The 21,201-nt window shown below is 40.0% G+C and overlaps 1 protein-coding gene across 3 annotated transcripts in view; it reads right to left on the bottom strand.

Moving 5' to 3' along the window:
* C22H2orf76 (chromosome 22 C2orf76 homolog) overlaps positions 1-21,201 on the bottom strand; it is a 64,894-nt gene that overhangs the window by 29,875 nt on the left and 13,818 nt on the right. For all 3 annotated transcript variants that reach the window (XM_055261167.2, XM_055261168.2, XM_055261166.2), the window contains exon 2: positions 7,824-7,968. In XM_055261167.2, coding sequence (XP_055117142.1) covers positions 7,824-7,956 — 133 coding nt within the window. In that variant the 5' untranslated portion in view covers positions 7,957-7,968. The remainder of the gene's footprint in view (positions 1-7,823; positions 7,969-21,201) is intronic.

The following is a 21,201-nucleotide window of genomic DNA, read 5'->3' as shown; positions in this document are numbered from 1 at the left end:
CAGTAAAGGCTCTAAAAATAGAAGTGGTACAATTTGTAACTTATTGGATGCTGGATCTACATTAGAAGACCTTTGAGAAAGCGTAAACACCTAAAGGAAAAAAAACAAAACTAAGCCAATGACTAATCTATATGGACAAAGAATACCAAACACCTAATAATCAAAACTATGCACCAACATTCAAACCTGTTAAGGTATCCTTATCAGATATGATGGTAAGATTCCAAGGTTAAGCTATATTAAGATGCTTTTTACTTTAATTATAAAATAATCTAAATTATAGAGAAGCACAGAGCAGAACAAAAGATTCATTTAACCCACCAACCAGATTTTACAAATGTTAACATGTAGTCATATGACTATAGATCCTTTACCATTTTTTTTAAGTAAAACAATCTGGATACAACTGAAACCTTTCTATCTTTCCCCAGTCCCACTGTTACTCCCTACCTAGAAGAAACCACCTGCCATCCCTAGGTTAGCACACCCGCTCTGTTGTTATACTCTCGTTCCAAAGGTTGATAGCTAGAGATGATAAAAATAGTTTTGTTTTGTTTTGTTTGAGTCAGGGTCTTTCTCTGTTGCCCAGACTGGAGTGCAGTGGCACAATCGAGGCTCACTGCAGCCTCGACCTCCCAGGCTCAAGCAATCCTCCTATCTCAGCCTCCCAAGTAGCTGGGCTACAGGCATGCACTACCAGACCAGGCCAATGTTTTTACATTTTTAGTACAGATGAGGGTCTTGCTATGTTGCTCAGACTGGTCTTGAACTGCACTCAAGCGATCCTCCCGCTTTGGCCTCCCAAAGTGCTGGGATTACGGTGTGAGCCACCATGCGAGGCCAAGTATTATTTTGTGTATTAAAATTATAAAATACTTAAAGAATCTGCAGTATATCCTGTAGTAGACTAGTAAAAACAAGAAAGCATTGCCTTAACAATATGTTGAAGGAACTGCCTCATGTTATGTTATGACTGTGCTGCAGCCAAATTATTGTATTCCTTTCAAAAACAGAGAGGCTTTAAGGGAGTGTTTCTTTATGGAAGACTGCCAGATAATACATGTAGAGATAATCATAGAATTAGAAAAATCACAATTTTTCAACCACCAATGATTCAGATAAGGATCATCAATAAATGCTAAAACCATAAGAAACAAGATATGTAAATGGTCTCAATGTTGATCACTCCATAGACTACTTATAAATTAGAAAGACACTTTTACACCAGGAAAATCTGGCGGATGGCACCTTTAGCCAAAGGATTTAAATCTGTATCACCAATGAAGGGATAAACTGACATTCAGTGTCTCCTGATGTGATGCAACAAGGAGGAATCACCTACATCAAGGCCAGCAAGTCAGCATTTTAGCCTTTGGTCAAGGCCAGCGAGTCAGCATTTTAGGCTTTGTGGGCCAGTCTCTGTCTCTGTGACAGTCTGTCCCAACTATTCAACTCTACTACTAAATCACAAAAGTGGTACATATATGGTCCACAGACTATAGTTTGTTAACCCCTGACCTACATGGTAATCTTGCCAGAACTGCTTAACCTGAACCTAATCATGAGAAAACAATCTAGACAAATGCAAATTATGTAACATTCTATAAGATACTGGCCTAAATTTTTCTTTAAGAATCAATATAATGAAAAACAAAAGAAGGTGGGGGATTGTTCCAGATTAATGGAGATTAGAAAGACATGACTTGTCACAAAATGACATGAAGGACCCTTCAATGCATGTTCAATGAATGTTTCTCTTTTCTTTTTTTCTTTTTTTTAATAAGATGGGGTCATACTGTGTTGGCCAGTCTGGGCTCAAACTCCCAGGCTCAAGTGATCCTCCTACCTCCACCTTCCAAAGTGTTGGGATTACAGGCGTGAGCCACTGTGCCTGACCCCTTCAATGTATATTTCTAAGTAAAAGAAGCCATTCTGAAAAGTCTACATACTGTATGATTCCAATTCAGTGACATTCTGGAAAAGATACAGAGATAAGAAAAAAATCAGTAGTTGCCAAGGGTACAGCATGGGGAGGGAGAGGATAAAGAAGTGAAGCACAGCGGATATTTTAGGCAGTGAAACTATTCTGTACAGCACTGTAAGGGTGGCTATATGACATTACCCGTTTGTCAAAAACCCAAAGAACTTTGTAGCACAAAGAGTGAACCTCAATGTATGCAAAGCAAAAAAAAAAAAAAAAAAAAAGATCGGGCACAGCGACTCACACCTATAATCCCAGCACTTTGGGAGGCTGAGGCAGCAGACTGCCTGAGTCCAGGAGTTTTGAGACCAGCCTGGGCAACACAGCTAAACCCCGTCTCTACTAAAAATAAAAAATAAATAAAAAAAAAATTAGCCAGGCATGGTGGCATGCATCAGTAGTCCCAGCTACTCAGGAGGCTATGGTGGGAGTATCACCTGGGTCTGGGAGGTTGAGGCTGCAGTGAGCCGAGATGGTGCCACTGCACTCTAGCCTGGGCAACTGGAATGAGACCCTCTCTCAAAAAAAAAAAAAAAAATTATTTAAGAAGTCAGAGGAGGCCGGGTGCGGTGGCTCACGCTTGTAATCCCAGCACTTTGGGAGGCCGAGGCGGGTGGATCACGAGGTCAGGAGTTCGAGACCACAGTGAAACCCCGTCTCTACTAAAAACACAAAAAATTAGCCGGGCGTGGTGGCGGGCGCCTGTAGTCCCAGCTACTCAGAAAGGCTGAGGCAGGAGAATGGCCTGAACCCGGGAGGCGGAGCTTGCAGTGAGCCAAGATTGAGCCACCGCACTCCAGTCTGGGTGAAAAAGCGAGACTCTGTCTCAAAAAAAAAAAAAAAAAAAGTCAGAGGATACCAGGAAAGAATGCAGGTGGTGACAAGAGAATCTAATCTATCTGTACTACAAATGCTACAACAACCTTACTGAAGGGAGTAGAAGAAAAAGTGCTGACCTAAATAACTCTAGCAATGAACAGATTTTGTAAGACTACAGTGCTTATGGCGAAAGGACACAAAAGGACTGTGTCTAACTGATATCAAGTTGCTTCCCATGGAGATACACTGCTATACCTGTATGCTAGAATTAAACAATTAAATAAACGGATAGCAGATGGTGGGACCACGTTTCTCACTGTTGGTGTGGGAATTAACAGATAAGCAAGGAGAGGAAGCTAGAATGACCCACAGGGTAACGGATCAGAGATGGAAAGGTCAGTAAGAACCCACGTTTAACATATTTATATATAGGTCATTACATATAAAAATATTTATAGATATGTACATATGCACAGGTTAATATAGACACATATATTTATTTGCCTGATCAGCTGAGACAGTTTAAAATAACACTCCTTGGTCTTTAGATATCTACGATAGAAAAAAGAAAGAAAGAAAGAACACTCTAGTAGCAATGAACACATCTAGTGCATAGATCCTGGTTTCTAACACAATTTTCCACTAAAAAAGAACTGAGACTCCTTGGAAATAAAGCTGATTCTAGGAACAGGACAGTCTGGAGCATCCTGTAGTACCAGAAAGTAGAAGTACTGAACACGTGCACCCATGCACACTGAGGGCGTATGTCAGAGGAGCACAGGAGGCAACTGAAAGAGCTCCCAAACCTAGCACAATCTGAGCAACAAAGTCAAGTCCACCATACAGAACTCCAAAGGATTTTTGTAAATGTTTTATTCTAAAGGAAGGGGAGCATAACCCCCGAATGTTTAACTGTGATATGAATTCCTTCTGAAAAGTACCATTTGAAAAGGGAAGGAAAAAAGAGTAACTTTACAGTAGAGAAACCTGACATGACTTCAGCCACTTAATCAAGGTCAACATCAATAATCCTAAATCATGTGGAAAGCGTACACCTCTGATACGATCTGATAAAATCACTCTGTGCCTCTGTGACCTTCCTCTCAAAAACCCGTAAGCCCAGTCTAACCATGAGAAAAACATCAGACTGAACTGGAAGGTTGGAGAGAGCTTCCACAGCGTTCTTTTTCATAGTTGGGATGAATTTACATTTGGAAACCAGATCTGAAGTATTAGTAAGAATCGAAATGCTTGCAAATTAAGAATAATTAAAATAATTTTATGTTATCTAGATAATTGGTTTGTCTAGTATTCCGAATCTAAAAAATACAGTCATCTATAGATGGTAATATATTATGATACCTCTATGATAATATTTGATTAATATCCATTTCCCAGGCCAGGTGCAGTGGCTCACACCTGTAATCCCAGCACTTTGGGAGGCTGAGGCAGGTGGATCTCTTGAGATCAGAAGTTTGAGACCAGCCTACTAACATGGTGAAACTCCATCTCTACTAAAAATACAAAATTAGCCGGGCACAGTGGCGCACACCTGTAATCCCAGCTACTCAGGAGGCTGAGGCAGGAGAATCGCTTCAACTCGGGAGGCAGAGGTTGTTAGCCGAGACCACGCCACTGCACTCCAGTCTGGGCAACAGAGCGAGACTCTGTCTCAAAATAAATAAATAAATTTCTCATACATCAGAAATAGGTTTATTATATTTATATGTAAATATATACATTTATATTTATTATATTTATATGTAAATATATACATTTATATTTATTATATTTATATGACTTAAGGTTTTGATGATGCGATGATGCTCTAGACCTATGATTCTCAATGGGGAATGAATAAAATTTAACCAAAACTTTTTGGCTGAGGAGAAAATACAAACAATGATGGCAGGTAACTAGGTTAACCTGTGGATGGCAAAACATGACTATGAAAGAAAAGAACATTTAGAAAGCCTTGGGGAGGGAGGAGGATTGAAAAATAAAATTTAATTTAAAAGGAAAGAAAGAAAGAATGGCAATAAAGTGTGTAAAATAACTCCAAGAGATCTTTCTTCACAATGACCATTTCTGTACCTGTACAAAATTCCCTGTGCCACTATGTCAGACAATCTCTCTAGCACTCAGCATTCAAAATGCTAGAGCAAGATGAACTAAATTCAATGACCCTTTTGACACAGAGTCCATCCATTTATTTCAGAGATCCCACTCAAGCAAGTGAGGCAGTAGAGAAGAATAAAGAAGCAATTTAGTGCAGTGTTTAATAAGAGTACATGTTTGATAGTTAACATGCCTGGGTTGACTTGCAGTTTTGCCTTTTATTACCCATGCAACATCAGGAAAGTTTTATTTATTTATTTATTCCCACCTCAGTCTCCTGAGTGCTGGCACTACAGATGTATGCCACCAAGCCCAGCTAGTTTTTTTGGGTTTTTTGTTTTTTTTTTTTTGGAGAGACAGGGTCTTGCTATGTTGCCCCCGCTGGTCTCAAGCTCCTGGGCTCAAGTGATCCTCCTGCCCTGGCCTCCTAAATTGCTGGGATTACAGATGTGAGCTACTGCAAGTGGCCAGGCAAGCTTCTTAACCCCTCTGTTCCTTAGTTTCTTCACCTGTAAAATGGTTCCAATTTTAGAGGGATGCTGTGAGGATGAAATGAGATAATCTAGGTAAAATTCTTAGTATAGTACCTGATACATAGTAATGTTTGCTATCATTATTACTATTACATATTTCAAAAATCCCTCACTATCAAACTATTTGGTCTTTGTTATGTATACAATTCATAAAAGGCAAATCTGTGGCCCACCAACCTTTCAGAGTTCCATAGTACCTCAAATCAGGTGACAAGGATAGGCTTGGACACAGAGCCCACAACTCAAAAAAGTCTGTACCCCAAAAGTTCACCTTTTAGTCAGTGGAACACATTTCCCTAAGTGCACAATTGAAACAAGCAGTGGCTGTTATTCCCACTGCATATGAAAGGTATGAGTAGGTGGGTCTGAGCATCTCACTGTGACCAGTACCACTGCTTTGCTGGGGAAGGCATCTGTGGTACCTGGGAAGAAAAGAATACCGTGACCCCAGAAAAAAGACATCTTCCCCTGACATTGCAGCAGCTTGAAAATACATCTTATTCTTCAAGAACCTAGTCTGCACTGTACAAAGAACATCATAGCACTTGCTGTACCAACATTAAGAAACACTGTAACCCATAGTACACATAAAGATTATAAAATAAAAAAGTACGGATTTGTTTCTGTTTCAAACTCTGACTATGCTTTGGGTAATGACCTTTCAAAAGCAGGACACTTTCTAATTGACACTGTCAGAGACCAGGAAGTGCCCCCCAAAATATGCCTCTTTAGCTAAGGATTTTTTTTGAGCTAAAGGCAATTAAGCAGCAGCAGATGCAGGAAAGTTCTCGGCCCTCCCTCTGTTTGCCTAAAATCAGGACATATAATAGATTTACAAAGACAAAAGGTATCCTGCCCACCTCTCTACTAAGGAAAACAAAGGTTAACCACTGAAGACAACTTTAGACCCCTATCAGTCTGGAGACGGCACAACAGAATCCACATTAACGAGCTTTACTAAGTATTCACTTTCCCACAAGTCACCCTGAGAGATTCAGAGTTCATTTCCTTTGTCTTGTCACTTCTCTAAAATTTTACTGTTCTTTGTTGAGGATGCTACCTAATCTGGGGGAGTGAGGAGAATGAGAGAGAAACGGGAAGAGGAGAGAGGGGAGGGAGTGAGGAATTGTTTCAAGGTGAGCAGGTCTATGTGAACCTGCCCCAGAAAGTCCAAGGAAGCTGAGAGGCTGAAGAAAGAGGTTGACATATTCAGTTTCTTAGAAAGACATATTTAATAGGAACTTATAAACAGAAGCCATGTCTGTGTCTCAGGCTTTGGCAGGACAAGACAATGGATCCACACACCACTACCCCCCAGACCCAGGGCTTACACCATAGGGAAAGGGTGATCTGAAGGGATGTGTAGGGCAAGCAAAGTACAGTAACATCAAGGTTGTTTGACCTAAGGTCAGGATTTATAGTAAGTACCTGTTCTTACACAGGGAATAGTAGATAACCTGGAAATCTTAGAGGCATCTCGAAACTGGGGCTAATGAGAAGTCAATATGGCAGATCAGCATCCAAGATGGAGTTGCTTTGGCCTCCACAGGAATAAAACAAATATAACAAAATGTTAACACAGGGAATCTGTGTGAAGAGCATCCAGGAATTCTTTGTCCTGTTCTTGCAACTTGTCTGAGTTTGAAATCATGTCAAAGTAAAAAAATTACATTGGATATAAAGCAATACCTTTGTCAAAACCAATGGAACTATACAAGAAATCTGCAGATTGCGCCATATATAAATAACACTTCAATTAAAATAATAAAACCTTATTTTAGATGTTTTCTCAAAGGTCAATGATTGGGACACTTCGATAATTAAAAACAGAGAAGAGAAACCCATTGAGGACATAACAGAATGAAGACTAACCTCATGCATACTTCTAGTTTGAAACAATAAACTAGCACTGCCGTTTCTGTGTCTGTGACCACAATTAGCAGGAGCTCTCATGACTTCCTGCTGTACAGCCTCTGCTCCCCTCCCACCACACTTCCCCATGTGACCACCCCACACCCTCTGTGCTCAGCTGGGTACCACAATCAGCTACGCTACACCCCCTTGCTAATCAACCTCCAAATACATAACCCTATTAACAACAAACCTAGATATTACTTTTAATTTAAAAAAAAAAAAGAAGCCAAAAATGACGGTCACAATCCGTCATGAGGACACAGACTATTCAGGGAGAATCCTTGAGGGAGGCCCTCTACAGATGCCAGGGCCCAGAACAGGGGCTCACCCAGCACCCGGCTTGGAACCCAGGTTAATCTTTCAAAGTACTTTAGGATTTGTTAAAGATTATTATTAATGTCATAGTCAGCTATTTTTAAAAAATACTAGTAAAACAAAATGGGTTTCACATCTCATACCTTGCTTTAGAAATACGATAAATTCCTTTACAGTTTGGTCTAAATTCACTCCGTGATACACTACAGGTTTGAAATTGCGATGTTCAAAGGAACGGATGAGGCGAACTGTGATGGTCACTTCTTCAGGAGCCATGTGAAGAAATTCCTGTGGCAAGAGACATGAGAACCATCTAAATGAAGCCAGCTCACAGTTGTCTACCAGCACCTAGCCGGCATCTCTATCATCAGCCCTCCGGCACCAGCCCCCTCTTCCATGCTGCATGATCACTGATAGAGTTCCCAAACAGAAGCCAGGTTCTAGAGTCCCCAGAAGGGTCCCAGTGATTATGCCCACCTATCCACTGCAATCCTGGACGGCTCTGTCACAGTCACAGATGTTCTGACCAGCAGAAAACTGACAGAGTACAGAAGATGAACCAAAGTAACACAGGGGCGTGTGTACGTGTGGAAGCAGAGAAGCAGGATGGCCGAACACAAACACACGGCAGACACACGCCTATTGTGGGTGCCCTATGTCCGTGGGCCCCTCAGCTGGCCCTGAGATGGAAGTACATTTATATTAGAATCAACTATCAACAGACAGCATTTCAATCTCATAAATGCTGCCAGATTTCAGGGCTGATTTAATTATATATGATGGTGTTACCCATCTTTCACATTACTAAAACTGAGTATGTATAGTTCATCCTAAAACTAAGTACTAGGCACATGTACCAGGTCTTAATGTTAGCTCATTTAATTCATTTAATTCTCTCAACAAAACCTGAAGCATTTTGCCTCATGGTTTGGTGAGAGAATTAAATGAGGTAACATTTTAAAAATGAGAAGACTGACTTGGAAAGATTGCATAAACTGCCCAAAATCATAAAGCTGGTAAATAATGGAGTCAGGATTCAAGCATCAATTTAATTCCAAAGTTCATGCTTTCTAATACACACACACACACACACACACACAAATTGGAAAACCACCCCAAATTATTTCCTCCAAAAAATTTCTGCACAATTGCCAATGTTTTTTTATGCTTAAAAAACATTTTTGTTTTGAAATATTTTAAGCAAACAGTTAAAAAAAAGAACCTGCTACACTACCCTGTCAAATCTTAACATTCTGATGCATTCTGCATCTTTTAGGAAGAAAACACGTCAGAAGCCCCATGTACCCTCCCCAATTCCATCAGCATTTTCTGCCCTGGGACGACAGAGCAGTGACTCGCACACGCCATTCCAATATATAATTTTACACTCTAATTCATATCATTTGAATCTACAGAAAATAGACTATTATGCACAGCAATAACAACACTTTCTATATTTTTTTAAATCTTGCTTTGTTTTGTTTGAGACAGGGTCTCACTCTGTCACCTAGGCTGGTCTCCAACTCCTGGGCTCAAGTGATCCTCCTGCCTTGGCCTCCAAAAGTGCTGGGATTATAGGTGTGAGCCACCATGCCCAGCAACACTTTCTGTTATGTATCAACAATGCTTACATGCCAGATACTATTCTAAGTGCTTAGCATTCATTATATCATCGACTGCCCACTCACCTCCAATCACCCTGTGAGGTTGGTAAGATCATCTCAGACAGAAAAAGTGAAACACAAATAGGCTGAAGTACTGTGCCCACAGATACACAGTATGGTTACCTTAACATACATGGTGTATTACACATAGCTTCCGCAAGCCTTTCAGCATCGCTTTTCATTTATCTATGTTGAAAGATGTAACTCTAACTCTCACATTCACTTTCTGAAGTATCAAAAACGCTTTGTTTTAAAGATACAAGCAGGGCATAGTTCTATCTAGTAGTACCTACTTTGTGCTACTTACAACTTTGCATGTAACTTTAAACCATAATATACAATGAGTAAGTACTAGAAAAAAATACCTGTAATACTGATAAATGTAAGGAAAGATATACAACCTCACTAGTAGTCAGGGAAATTCAAAATAACAATGAGACATATCACTCATCTAACTGATAAATTACAAAGTCTAACAATACCTACTATTGGCAAGGGTAGAGAACAATGAAAACCTCATCAGTGATGGCAGGGACTTAAAGGAGCAGTACTTTTGGAGACAATTAGGCAATCTTTAGTAAAACTGAAGATACACATACCTTTTAATCTACAGTTTCATTCATACATAGGTACCCTAAGGAATCTCACATATATATACAAGGAGGAATCATAAAATAACATTAATAGCAGTGTAATTTTTTAACTGCAAAAACTGGAAACAACTGTCCATCAACAGCAGAACAGGTAAGTAAAGGATGGTGTACTCATACAATACAAGCAATAGAAATGAATGGATTGGAACTACAAGCATCAAACATGGATAAATCTCAAAAATACTACCACGAGTGGAAAAAAGCAAGTTGCAGAAGAATCAGAGCATCCTGTACTATCATTTATACAAAGTTCATAAACATAGTCTTTATTTTGTTTGATAGGAGACAATTGGCCAGGCACGGTGGCTCACCCCTGTAATACCTGCACTTTGGGAGGCCGAGGCAGAAGGATCATTTGAGGTCAGGAGTTCAAGACCATCCTGGCCAACATGGTGAAACCCAGCCTCTAATAAAAACACAAAAATTAGCCAAGCATGGTGGCGGGTTCCTGAAATCCCAGCTACTCAGGATGCTAAGGCAGGAGAATCACTTGAACCCGGGAGATGGAGGCTGCGGTGAGCAGTACCACTGCACTCCATCCAGCCTGGTTGCCAGAGCAAGATTTGGTCTCAAAAAACAAAAAAGAAAAAAAGAAAGGAGACAATTATCTGAAGTGTAGGAAGAATTGTGTACTTGGGAAGGAATAAATCAGGGCTTCAATTATATTAGTAACATTTTATATCTTAAGCAGATGTTAGGTATATGGGTTTTTTGTTTGTTTGTCTTTGAGATGAAGTCTCACTCTGTCGCCAGGCTGGAATGCGGTGGCACCATCTTGGCTCACCACAACGTCCCTCTCCCCAGTTCAAGCAACTCTCCTGCCTCAGCCTCGTGAGTAGCTGGGACTACAGGTGCACACCACCACACCCGGCTAATTTTTGTATTTTTAGTAGAGATGGGGTTTCACCATGTTGGCCAGGCTAGTCTTGAACTCTTGACCTCGGGTGAACCGCCTGGCTCAGCCTCCCAAAGTATATCATTCTTTATGCCTTTTAGTATGTCTGGAATATTTTATAACATTCACAAGCAAGTCACATTAATTTGGCCTGGAAAGTCACTCTGAATCTCATAAGCATGTTTTGTGGTTAATGAGTTTAACAAATCTTTTCACAATTTCAATATTAGTTACTTCACTATTTCTTATTAAATCTGGCTTACTATGCTTCTCAGAAAATTGGATCCCAGAATCTACCACATAATAGCAGTTCAGCAAATATCTACAAAATTAAAATTTAAAATACACTGAAGTACTCAATAAGGAAAGCTCTTCAGAATGAAACATATAGAAGCCTCTTGTATTTTAGAAGCAGCGTTGACAGGTTTGCTAAAGCTATGACCACATCTCCCTCTTCTCACCCCCCAAACAACAAAAAAGCCCTCCCATACACATGCAGATGCACACACCTACACCTACACACACACACACACACAAACACACACACACACACACACACACACACACACACACTGGGAAGCCCTGGAATGCAGCCCAGTGTCCCTAAGAGCCTAGAGTTGGACAGATTTAACTTAAAGATCAACTCTGCTTCTTAGCTGCAACTGTCTGATATATAAAATAAGAATTCCTTAAAAAGCTGTTCCATGTTAGCCGGGCGTGGTGGCACATGCCTGTAGTCCCAGCTACTCGGGAAACTGAGGCAGGGAGGTGGAGGTTGCAGTGAGCTGAGATTGCGCCACTGCACTCCAGCCCGGGCAACCCAGTGAGACTCCATCTCAAAAAACAAACAAACAAAAAAACAAGTTGTTCCATTACTTTAAGAAATTAACATACATAAAACACAATTCTTCACACATAGGAGGATCTCAATAAGTAGTAGCTGCTTTTATCATTATTATTGTATTTAGACTAAAATAGGTTTGGGTATAAATACAGCCTATATAAGCAGCAGATAAAGAAATTCCCAGATGTAATGAAGCGACGGCTGGGCAGGCTGGCACTTGCATTCCTCATAAAACTGTTTTTCATAATTACAGGTTTGTTATTTTCACTTAATAAAAAGCTGCCCATATGCTGTACTTAAATAGTTGAACTTTTCCATTTAAAACCCCAAAATTCGTGTTATATCTCATTTTGGACAACTATTGTCATTTTTCTTTTATGTGCTTCAATTTATACTCAGTAACAAAACAATAGCTACTATCAGAAGGACCATTATTTAATTTGATTAAGGACAGTGGGACATAGGCTTGTTTGCCTAGAGAAGCTGCCTCAGCTTAGAAGACTAACCTTACAGATAAGAAAATCTGACATTTTTCCCAGAAAGTTTGGCCTAGTTTTTTAAAAATGTGAATCTGACCAATTTTTAAAAGTATTCTTCAAATGAAAAGGCAGAGAAGCCAATAAAAATAAACTTCGGGATAAATTAATTTAAAATATTCAAGGACATAAAAGATTTAAATAAATGAAATGATAGACAATGTCCTTAACTACAAAGGTTCAAAGTAGTAAAGAAATCAAGTCTCCCTAAATTGACCTATGCATTGAATAAAATCCCAATCAAAATAAAAAAGAGCTGTTTGGGAATCCTGACACAAATAATTCTAAAATCCATCTAGAAGAATCTGTGAGCTTTGTCAGCAAAGTCATAAAACAACAAAAAAGAAAAGAGACCAGTGACACCAATTATTAAAACACATCATAAAGCAACCATTATGCAGGAAAAAGCTTGTTTGATTTTCATAATTTTACAAAAGCCAGTAACAACTATTTTAAATGCAAAATCAAGCCACAGTAATATAAAATCTGATACTGGAGCAAAAACAGATGGACAAATCTGTGAAATCTAACAGAGAAGTCAGACTTAAGATTATAGAAAATTTAATGTAAGATGAAAGTGGCATCTCAAATTAGTGGGGAAAACATAGTTTCCTTAATAAATGGCATTGAGAAAACTAATAATGGATTTGGAGAAAAGTAATAACGGATTCTTATCTCACTCCTTATACAAAATAACGTGTCCATGAAACAAATATTTAACTATAAAATCATAAAGAGGCATCAGAAGAAAATAGGTACATATTTTTATAATCTTAAGATAGGAAAAGCTCTAAGCAAAGACAAAGCAGCAATCATCAAGTAAAAGACTGATAGTTGTAATTAACAGGCAACTGGCTAAATTTAAGCCAATAATGTGAAAAGATCAGCTTTACTTCCAACTAAAGAACTGAAAGAGAAACAGTTATCAATTTTGCCATCAGACTGGTATAGTAAGAACAATTAAAAACTGGCCAACCAGTGTTGGCAAGGATATGGAGAAACAAATATTTTTTATAAACTACTGGCAAGAACATAAAATGAAACAGCCTATCTGGAGGTGAGTGGGTAATCTGTACCAAAATTTTAAACTTGTCTACCCTTTGAGATGGCAATTTCTTTTCTAATAATTCACCCTGAGAAGATAATCATATCAATTATTTTATAAACCCATGAGTTCATATGACACTTTTTTAAAAAGCTAGTCGTTCTGGAGGCTAACAGGGCCCTAATTTGTTTTTCTGAAAAGTGGCTTTCCAAGTGAGGGTTGGTGGAAATAAGAAGTCAAACATTTTACCCTTCCTTTCTTGTACAGACAGTATTTCAGTATTATCAAATAGCTGATGAAAAAAAAGTTTCTTCTTTATAGAAGAATTACAGCTAAAAAGTACTAAAAGAATAAAATTTTGGCCAGGTGCAGTGGCTCACGCCTGTAATCCCAGCACTTTGGGAGGCTGAGGTGGGCGGATCACGAGGTCAGGAGATTGAGACCATCCTGGCTCACACAGTGAAACCCCGTCTCTACTAAAAATACAAAAAATTAGCTGGGCGTGGTGGCGGGTGCCTGTAGTCCCAGCTACTCAGGAGGCCGAGGCAGGGGAATGGTGTGAACCCGGGAGGCGGAGCTTGCAGTGAGCAGAGATAGTGCCACTGCACTCCAGCCTGGGCGACAGTGAGACTCCATCTCAAAAAAAAAAAAAGAATAAAATTTTAAAATCCTAATTTACATACCTATCAGGATGGCTAAAATAAAACACAGCAATAGCCCCAAATGTTGGTGAGGGTGGAGAAATTCATATACATTGCTGGTAGGAATGTAAAATGGTACTAGCCAGTCTGAAAAAGAATACGGCAATTTCTCACAAAACTAAACATACCCATTATATAACCCAGTAGTTGCATTCTTGGGCATTTATGCCAGAGAAACAAAAACTTATGTTGACACAAAAACCTGTACATGAATGTGCATAGCATATCCATGTGTAATACCCCAAAACTGGGAAACAATCCAAATGCCCTTTAACATATGAATGGTCAAACTGCAGTATATCCACATCAAGAAATACTAGTCAGTAATAAAAAAGAAATAAATTATTGATACAGGCAACAATCAGGGTGAATCTCAAGGGAATCAAGCTGAATGAAAAAAGGCAGTCTCAAAAGGTTGCATACTGTATAATTCCATTTTTATGTCATTCTTGTGATGACAAAATTACAGAAATGAAGAATGCATTAGGGTGTTGCCAGGGGTTAGGGGAGGAGAGGGAAAGAAGTGTCTGTGGCTATTAAAGGGTAAAATGAGAGATCCTTGTGATGGAAATGTTCTGATTCTTGACTGTAATGTTACCCATTTTTATCTACATGTGATATAACTGCAAAGAACTAAATGCATACACACGCAGGCATACACACATATACACACACAAGTGCATATAAAACTAGTGAAATCTAAATGAGATTCATTGCTTGTATCAATGTCAATTTCCCAGCTGTAAAATCAGACTATACTCAAGCAAGATGTTGCCAATGGGGGAAAGTGGATGAAGGGAAATGGGATCTCTGTATTATTTCCTACATCTACATGTGAATCTACAATTATTCCAAAATAAAAAAATTCTAAAAATTATCATTCTGAAAACGCTAATGAAATGAGTGTAGGTGATGATCATAAAGTGGTGTTAAAACCATCAGGTAAAAGACTGATGGGAAACTTCAGCATGGGTACATCTGGGGCTGACAACACCTGAACTTACTAATCCATATTAATGAATGAATCAAGCCTCCGATCTCATTCCCAGTTTATCAGCTATGATAGGGTACGGAAGAACATGTTAAATGACACCACAAGGAGGCCATCAGCCAAGTTCAGATGGTGGAAAATTGTACTGGAAAAATGACTTGATTTCTTCAACAAATGGCATGAGAAATAAAGAAAAGAGAAGAAGGCTATATATTAAAAGAGACTTAAAAGAGCTAATCTCAACCAATGCAACATTTAGTCTTTGTATGGATCCTAATTTGTATAATATTAGATGATATTAGGAATTAATGTTAATTCTGTTTATATGATACTATGATTGTGTTTTTAAGTCCTTACCTTAAAAGATTGAGGAATATACAGGTGAAATGACGACCTGTATTGGCTTTCAAATACCCTAGCAGAGGAAAAACAATTGTAGAAGCCTAGATTTAAAAAAGAATAGTAGAGACCAAGCATGGTGGCCCACGCCTGTAATCCCAGCACTTAGGAGGTCGAGGCAGGAGTATCACTTAAGCGCAAGAGTTCAAGTCCAGTCTGGGCAACATATCGAGACCTCATCTCTACAAAAAATTTTTTTAATTAGCTGAGTGCAATGACCTCAGCTAATTAATTTTTTATTTTGAGATAATTGTAGATTCACATGTAGATTTGGGAAATAATACAGAGATCCCATTTCCCTTCATCCACTTTCCCCCATTGGCAACATCTTGCTTGAGTATAGTCGATTTTACAGCCAGGAAATTGACATTGATACAAGCAACGGACATCTATAATCCTAGCTACTTGGGAGGCTGAGGCAGAAAGATCACTTGAGCCAGAAGTTTGAGGCTGCAGTGAGCTATGTACTGTGTTCCACACCACTACTCTCCAGCCTGGGCAACAGGGCAAGGCTCTGTTTCAAAAAAAAAAAAAAAAAAAAAAATACTAGACCATTGTTAACTGTTGAAGTTGGTTATGTATGAAACCTCATATATTATTCCATTTGTAAATGCTTGACATTTTTCATAATAAAAACATTTTGCAAGGAGACTATAAGTGCAGCCGGGCGCAGTGGCTCACGCCTGTAATCCCAGCACGTTGGGAGGCCGAGGCAGGCGGATCACGACGTCAGGAGATCGAGACCATCCTGGCTAACACGGTGAAACCCCGTCTCTACTAAAAATACAAAAAATTCGCCGGGCGCAGTGGCGGGCGCCTGTAGTCCCAGCTACTCAGGAGGCTGAGGCAGGAGAATGGCGTGAACCCGGGAGGCGGAGCCTGAAGTGAGCCGAGATTGCGCCACTGTACTCCAGCCTGGGCGACAGCGAGACTCTGTCTCAAAAAAAAAAAAAAAAAAAGAAGAAGACTATAAGTGCACAAAGGTGTACATTCAAAGATTTTCTTTCACTGAAATGTTTCTAACAGTTAACAAAATTAGAATCCAATTAAATGTCCAACAGTAAAGAAATGGTTAAGTAAATTATGCCACACAGTAAAATAAAATACCCTGCAGCCATTAAAGGGTGATATGGATGTATGGATACCAACTTTGAAAGATGGCCATGACATACCAATGAGTAAAAAAACAACTTAGGCTGGGCACGGTGGCTCACGCCTGTAATCCCAGCACTTTGGGAGGCCCAAGGTGGGTGGATCACCTGAGGTCAGGAGTTAGAGACCAGCCTGACCAACATGGTGAAACCCTGTCTCTACTAAAAATACAAAATTAGCCAGGTGTGGTGGTGCGTGCCTGTAATCCCAGCTACTCAGGAGGCTGAGGAAGGAAATTTGCTTGAACCGGGGAGGCAGAGGTTGCAGTAAGCCAAGATTGTGCCATTGTACTCCAGCCTGGAAGACAAGAGTGAAACTCTGTCTTAAAAAAAAAAAAGAAAAGAAGTTAAAGGGCTGGGTGCCAGGCTCACACTTGTAATGCCAGCACTTTGGAAGGCCAAGGCGGGCAGGTTGTTTGAGTCCAGGAGTTCAAGAGACCAGCCTGGGCAACATGGTGAAACCCCATCTCTACTAAAAATACAAAAATTAGCCCAGCATGGTGACGTAAGCCCGTAGTTGCGGGGCTGAGGTGGGAGGATCGCTTGAGCCTGGGAGGCAGAAGTTGCCAAGAGCCAAGATTGCACAACTGCACTCCAGCCTGGGAGACAAAGCCAGACCCTGTCTCAAAAAAACAAAACAAAACAAAAATTAGAAAATTGCCTGTGTACAGTATCACTGCATGTTTGTAATGTAGGTGTGTTACATGTGAACATAAGCATGGAGAGATGTCCAGAAAAGCCTTTACCAAAACATTAACAGTGGCTGTCTCTGAGGGGCAGAAATCCAAGAGACTGTTACTTGTTTCATATACTTTTTAATATTGTTTGATGTTTTACCAATCATGTGTTTTTAAATTAAGCTATTTCCAGTATACTTATATTTGCACTTTTCTGATGTATGTGTATGCATCAACAATAAGTTATTTTAAAAACTCAGCTATTTCCATTTCTTTTTAAGAAGGAAGAGATAACAGAGCAAAGCAAACAATACCAAACTTACAGAGTACTGGAAAGGAGGGAAGGGCTAGGAACTTAGTTATACTCCTGCTATGTACCAAGGGACACCAAATAAATCCAAACAGCATTCGGAGGCACCAGAAGCAGGTCACACGCCCAGAGGAGTCTGAACTTGTCCCGCTGCCTCTCTAGTGGTATGCGTCACCATCAAAATCTGCTTTTCACATATCCCTCCAGCCACAATGACAGCTCACAGTTCCTCACACCCACCATGCTGTTGCCAAGCCTCTACCACACCTCTCCAGCCCCAGCTTCTCTCCAAAATCCCTCCGCCCCTCACCCTCTTTGCTTTCCCACAGAGGCTCCTTCAACCCAGCTCAGGGGGCTATCTTCTGCAGGACACCTTTGAGCTGGGCTCCTCCTCTCCCCCAGGCTGAGCCATGGGCCCCTCTGTATGCTGTAGCACCTATCACTCCCTGTTGATGTCATCTGTGTTAGAGGTCTGGCCCACAAGCTCCTTAAGGGAAAGAATGCTGTATGGTCTGTTTTTGTAGACCCAACAGCTTGTGTAGCGTGAGGCACCTCAGAAGCCCCATAAATGTTCTTTTTAAAATTGCTAATTTTGTGTAGAGCTAGGGTCTCACTATGTTGTCCAGGTGGGTATTGAACTCCTGGGCTCAAGCAATCCTCCCGCATTAGCTTCCCAAAGCACAGGATTACAGGTGTGAGCCACCACACCCCGCCCACACCCCCCGCCCCACACCCCGCATAAATGTTTGTAGAACTAATGAGCAGTTAAAGGGAGGGAAAAAAACCTGATTTCTTCCATTTCCTAAGGACACACTAACATGGCAATCTTGCATTAGAGACATAGGACCCAAGAAAATGTTTGAGATGTGGAAAAAAAATCAAAATTAATATTAATTATATATTTATAAAATGTAACAGTTCAACAGCAACTAGATTCTATTCATAATTATATATGTTAGATTTAATGTAGGATATGGATATATTTCAACACATAAGACCCAGGTGGTGCTTTGAAAAGTAAGAATGCCTAGGGCTTAGGAAGGTCTTTAAACCTCTCTGCCTAAAAAACCTGTAGTTCTAGCTAGTACCTTTCCCAGCTAGTTTGGGGCAGTGCAGAAAAGCCCATATGCAAAGCAAAACAAAGCTCTTACAAACAAAGCAAACACAAAACTTCCATAGGAACTGCCTCGCATGGAAGTCCCAGTTCACTGGCCAGTAACCACTGCATCAGAGCAGCCCAGCACCCGCCCCTCTGCAGCTGCTTTTTTGGTCCAAGCTGCAAGGATGGTGAGGAGGGAAGCATAGCTTGGAAGCTTTGAGGCCCCATAGATGAGATGGGCCTTCAGCCTTCAGTCCTGGAGCCTGTGGTGGAAATTCAGCAACCAGGCAAAGCCAGAACAAGCTAAATGCAATGCTCCTTAACTTGCCCAGTGGTTCCCCTTCCCAAGCTGGCTGGTCTCCCCAGGGCAGAGCTCTAAGCTGCAGAGTTATAAACCAGCATCACAGGCTTCTAGGTGAAAAACTAGGCACCACACATAAAAGCTCAGAGCCGAGCATCCAGATAAGCACAAAACACCCACAAGATACTTGATTGTTGATGTTACACTGATCTCTGTCAGCTCAAAAAAAAAACATCACTACAGTTGATTCTGGTTGTTGGTAGTAGTTATGGTTTATAAAGTTGGCTGTGAACACTGAATTAGCAAATCCTGAACCACTGCTCCTAGGGGAACTACAGAATTAGGGTCTTGTGAGCCTGTTTTCACATTTTGGCAAATGATCAATACATAATCTTGTTTCATGCATGTTTCTGTTGAAAGAGACATTATTATGTGTTGCTAACTCATCAGCATTGAACTCACGGCCAACAACACTCACAGCCCGCCTGAACAAAGCTTATCTAACACAGTATTTTCTCCATAAGGCACATCACAGCCTTCGTGCGCCTAGGAACACTTGACTGCACGTCTGCACTATGCTTTGGGGACATTTTAAATAGCAGAATCACCAACAGAAAAGCATTAAAATGAAAAAAAACATGGCAATAAATAGTCCACAAACTGGTCACTTGTTTACAATATAAGAGCTGAAACAAGAAGGCAGAGCGACTGGGCATGGTGGCTCATGCCTGTAATACCAGCACTTTTGGAGGCCCAGGCAGGAGGATCACTTGAGCCCAGGAGTTTGAGATCAGCCTGGGCAACATAGCAAGACTCCATCTCTACAAAAAAAAAATACCAAAATTAGCTGGGTGTGGTAATGTGCGCCTGTAATCCCAGCTACTCAGGAGGCTGAGGTAGGAGGATCACCTAAGCCTGGGAGGCAGAGGTTGCAGAGCGACCCAAGATTGCACCACTATACTCCAGCCCCAGCCTGGGCAACAGAGCGAGATCCTGTCTCAAAAAAAAAAGCAGAGTGTTGTCTTGTTTGACTTCAGCTGGGAATGTATTGAGTGACTCAAAATTTTCACTGCTCTGCACACGTCCAAGAATGACCAAGAAAGTGCCATGAATATTGCTTTTGGGGTTACAAATAAATGTTAGCAGGTAGGTGAATTTGCAAATACAGAATCTGAAAATAATTAGGATTGACTGTACTACCTAAAAAACCTGGTATACATGCCTTATGGTATTCGAAGAAAGCATCTTCTTGACTTTTTTATAAGAGAATGGAATCCAAAATGAGCTATTAGAAGCTTTAAAGGTAGGAAAAGTACTCAGGCACTAAGGCAGGTAACATGGAGAAGGCCCTATAACCACTTGCGCACTGACTGACCTTCCTTCAAGCCACACGCAGGTTTCCAAGAAATTATGTTTATGACCAGAATTTTAACAAACTCCTAGAGAGAATTATTTTGAAAAACCAAAATATTTTATAAAGCATATATACTCCCTAAATTTAAGTACTGTAAAATTACACTTGTCATATATCAACTTTGCTTTAAAGTTTGTCTTATCCAAATGAAAAAGGTACAACTTTCAAAAAGGGAAGGTTCTAACCACTGTTTAATTAAATTTGGCCTAAAGCTGCCTCCACAGGTAATGAACTGCACCCTATCTTACTATATAAACAAGCTGCAACCTAACCTGCAAGTGTATTCTTGGAATAAGTAACTGAGTCTCAGCCAATCACAGCAGCCAAACTTTCAGCCAATACAGGCTGCAAACTGCCAAAACATGTCAAAATAAGGCAAAAGCCAAGCTGTAGCCAGTCAGACTATTTCAGTCTCTCACTTCTGTTTTCTGTCTATAAATACTGCCTGCTGGGTATTTATAGACAGAAAATACTGTTGCTGGTTAGAGCTCTTTGAACCTTTACTGGTTCAGATGCTGCCTAATTCATGCATTGTTTCTTTACTCAAATAAATGCTGCTAAATTGAATTTGTCAAAAGTTTTCCTTTTAACACCATATTCTCTCTCTCTCATTATAGACAGATAGGTTATATACAGAGACAGTGTATTAGAGTGATTAAATATACATACATATGTATGTATGTATGTATATGTAATCATGCTAAATGCTTAATTCTCCTCAAGATTTAGGAACCAGTATCACAGGGCAGAGAGTCCACCACCTTCCTTTTAAAACAAATAAATCAATAAAAAGAATATATGAAATACAGTTGTTATTGTTCTTTTAAGTGAGGAAACTAAA

The sequence above is a fragment of the Symphalangus syndactylus genome, chromosome 22 (assembly GCF_028878055.3).
Source record: "Symphalangus syndactylus isolate Jambi chromosome 22, NHGRI_mSymSyn1-v2.1_pri, whole genome shotgun sequence".
Lineage (NCBI taxonomy): Eukaryota > Metazoa > Chordata > Mammalia > Primates > Hylobatidae > Symphalangus > Symphalangus syndactylus.
This window is presented reverse-complemented; position numbering and strand designations above follow the sequence as displayed.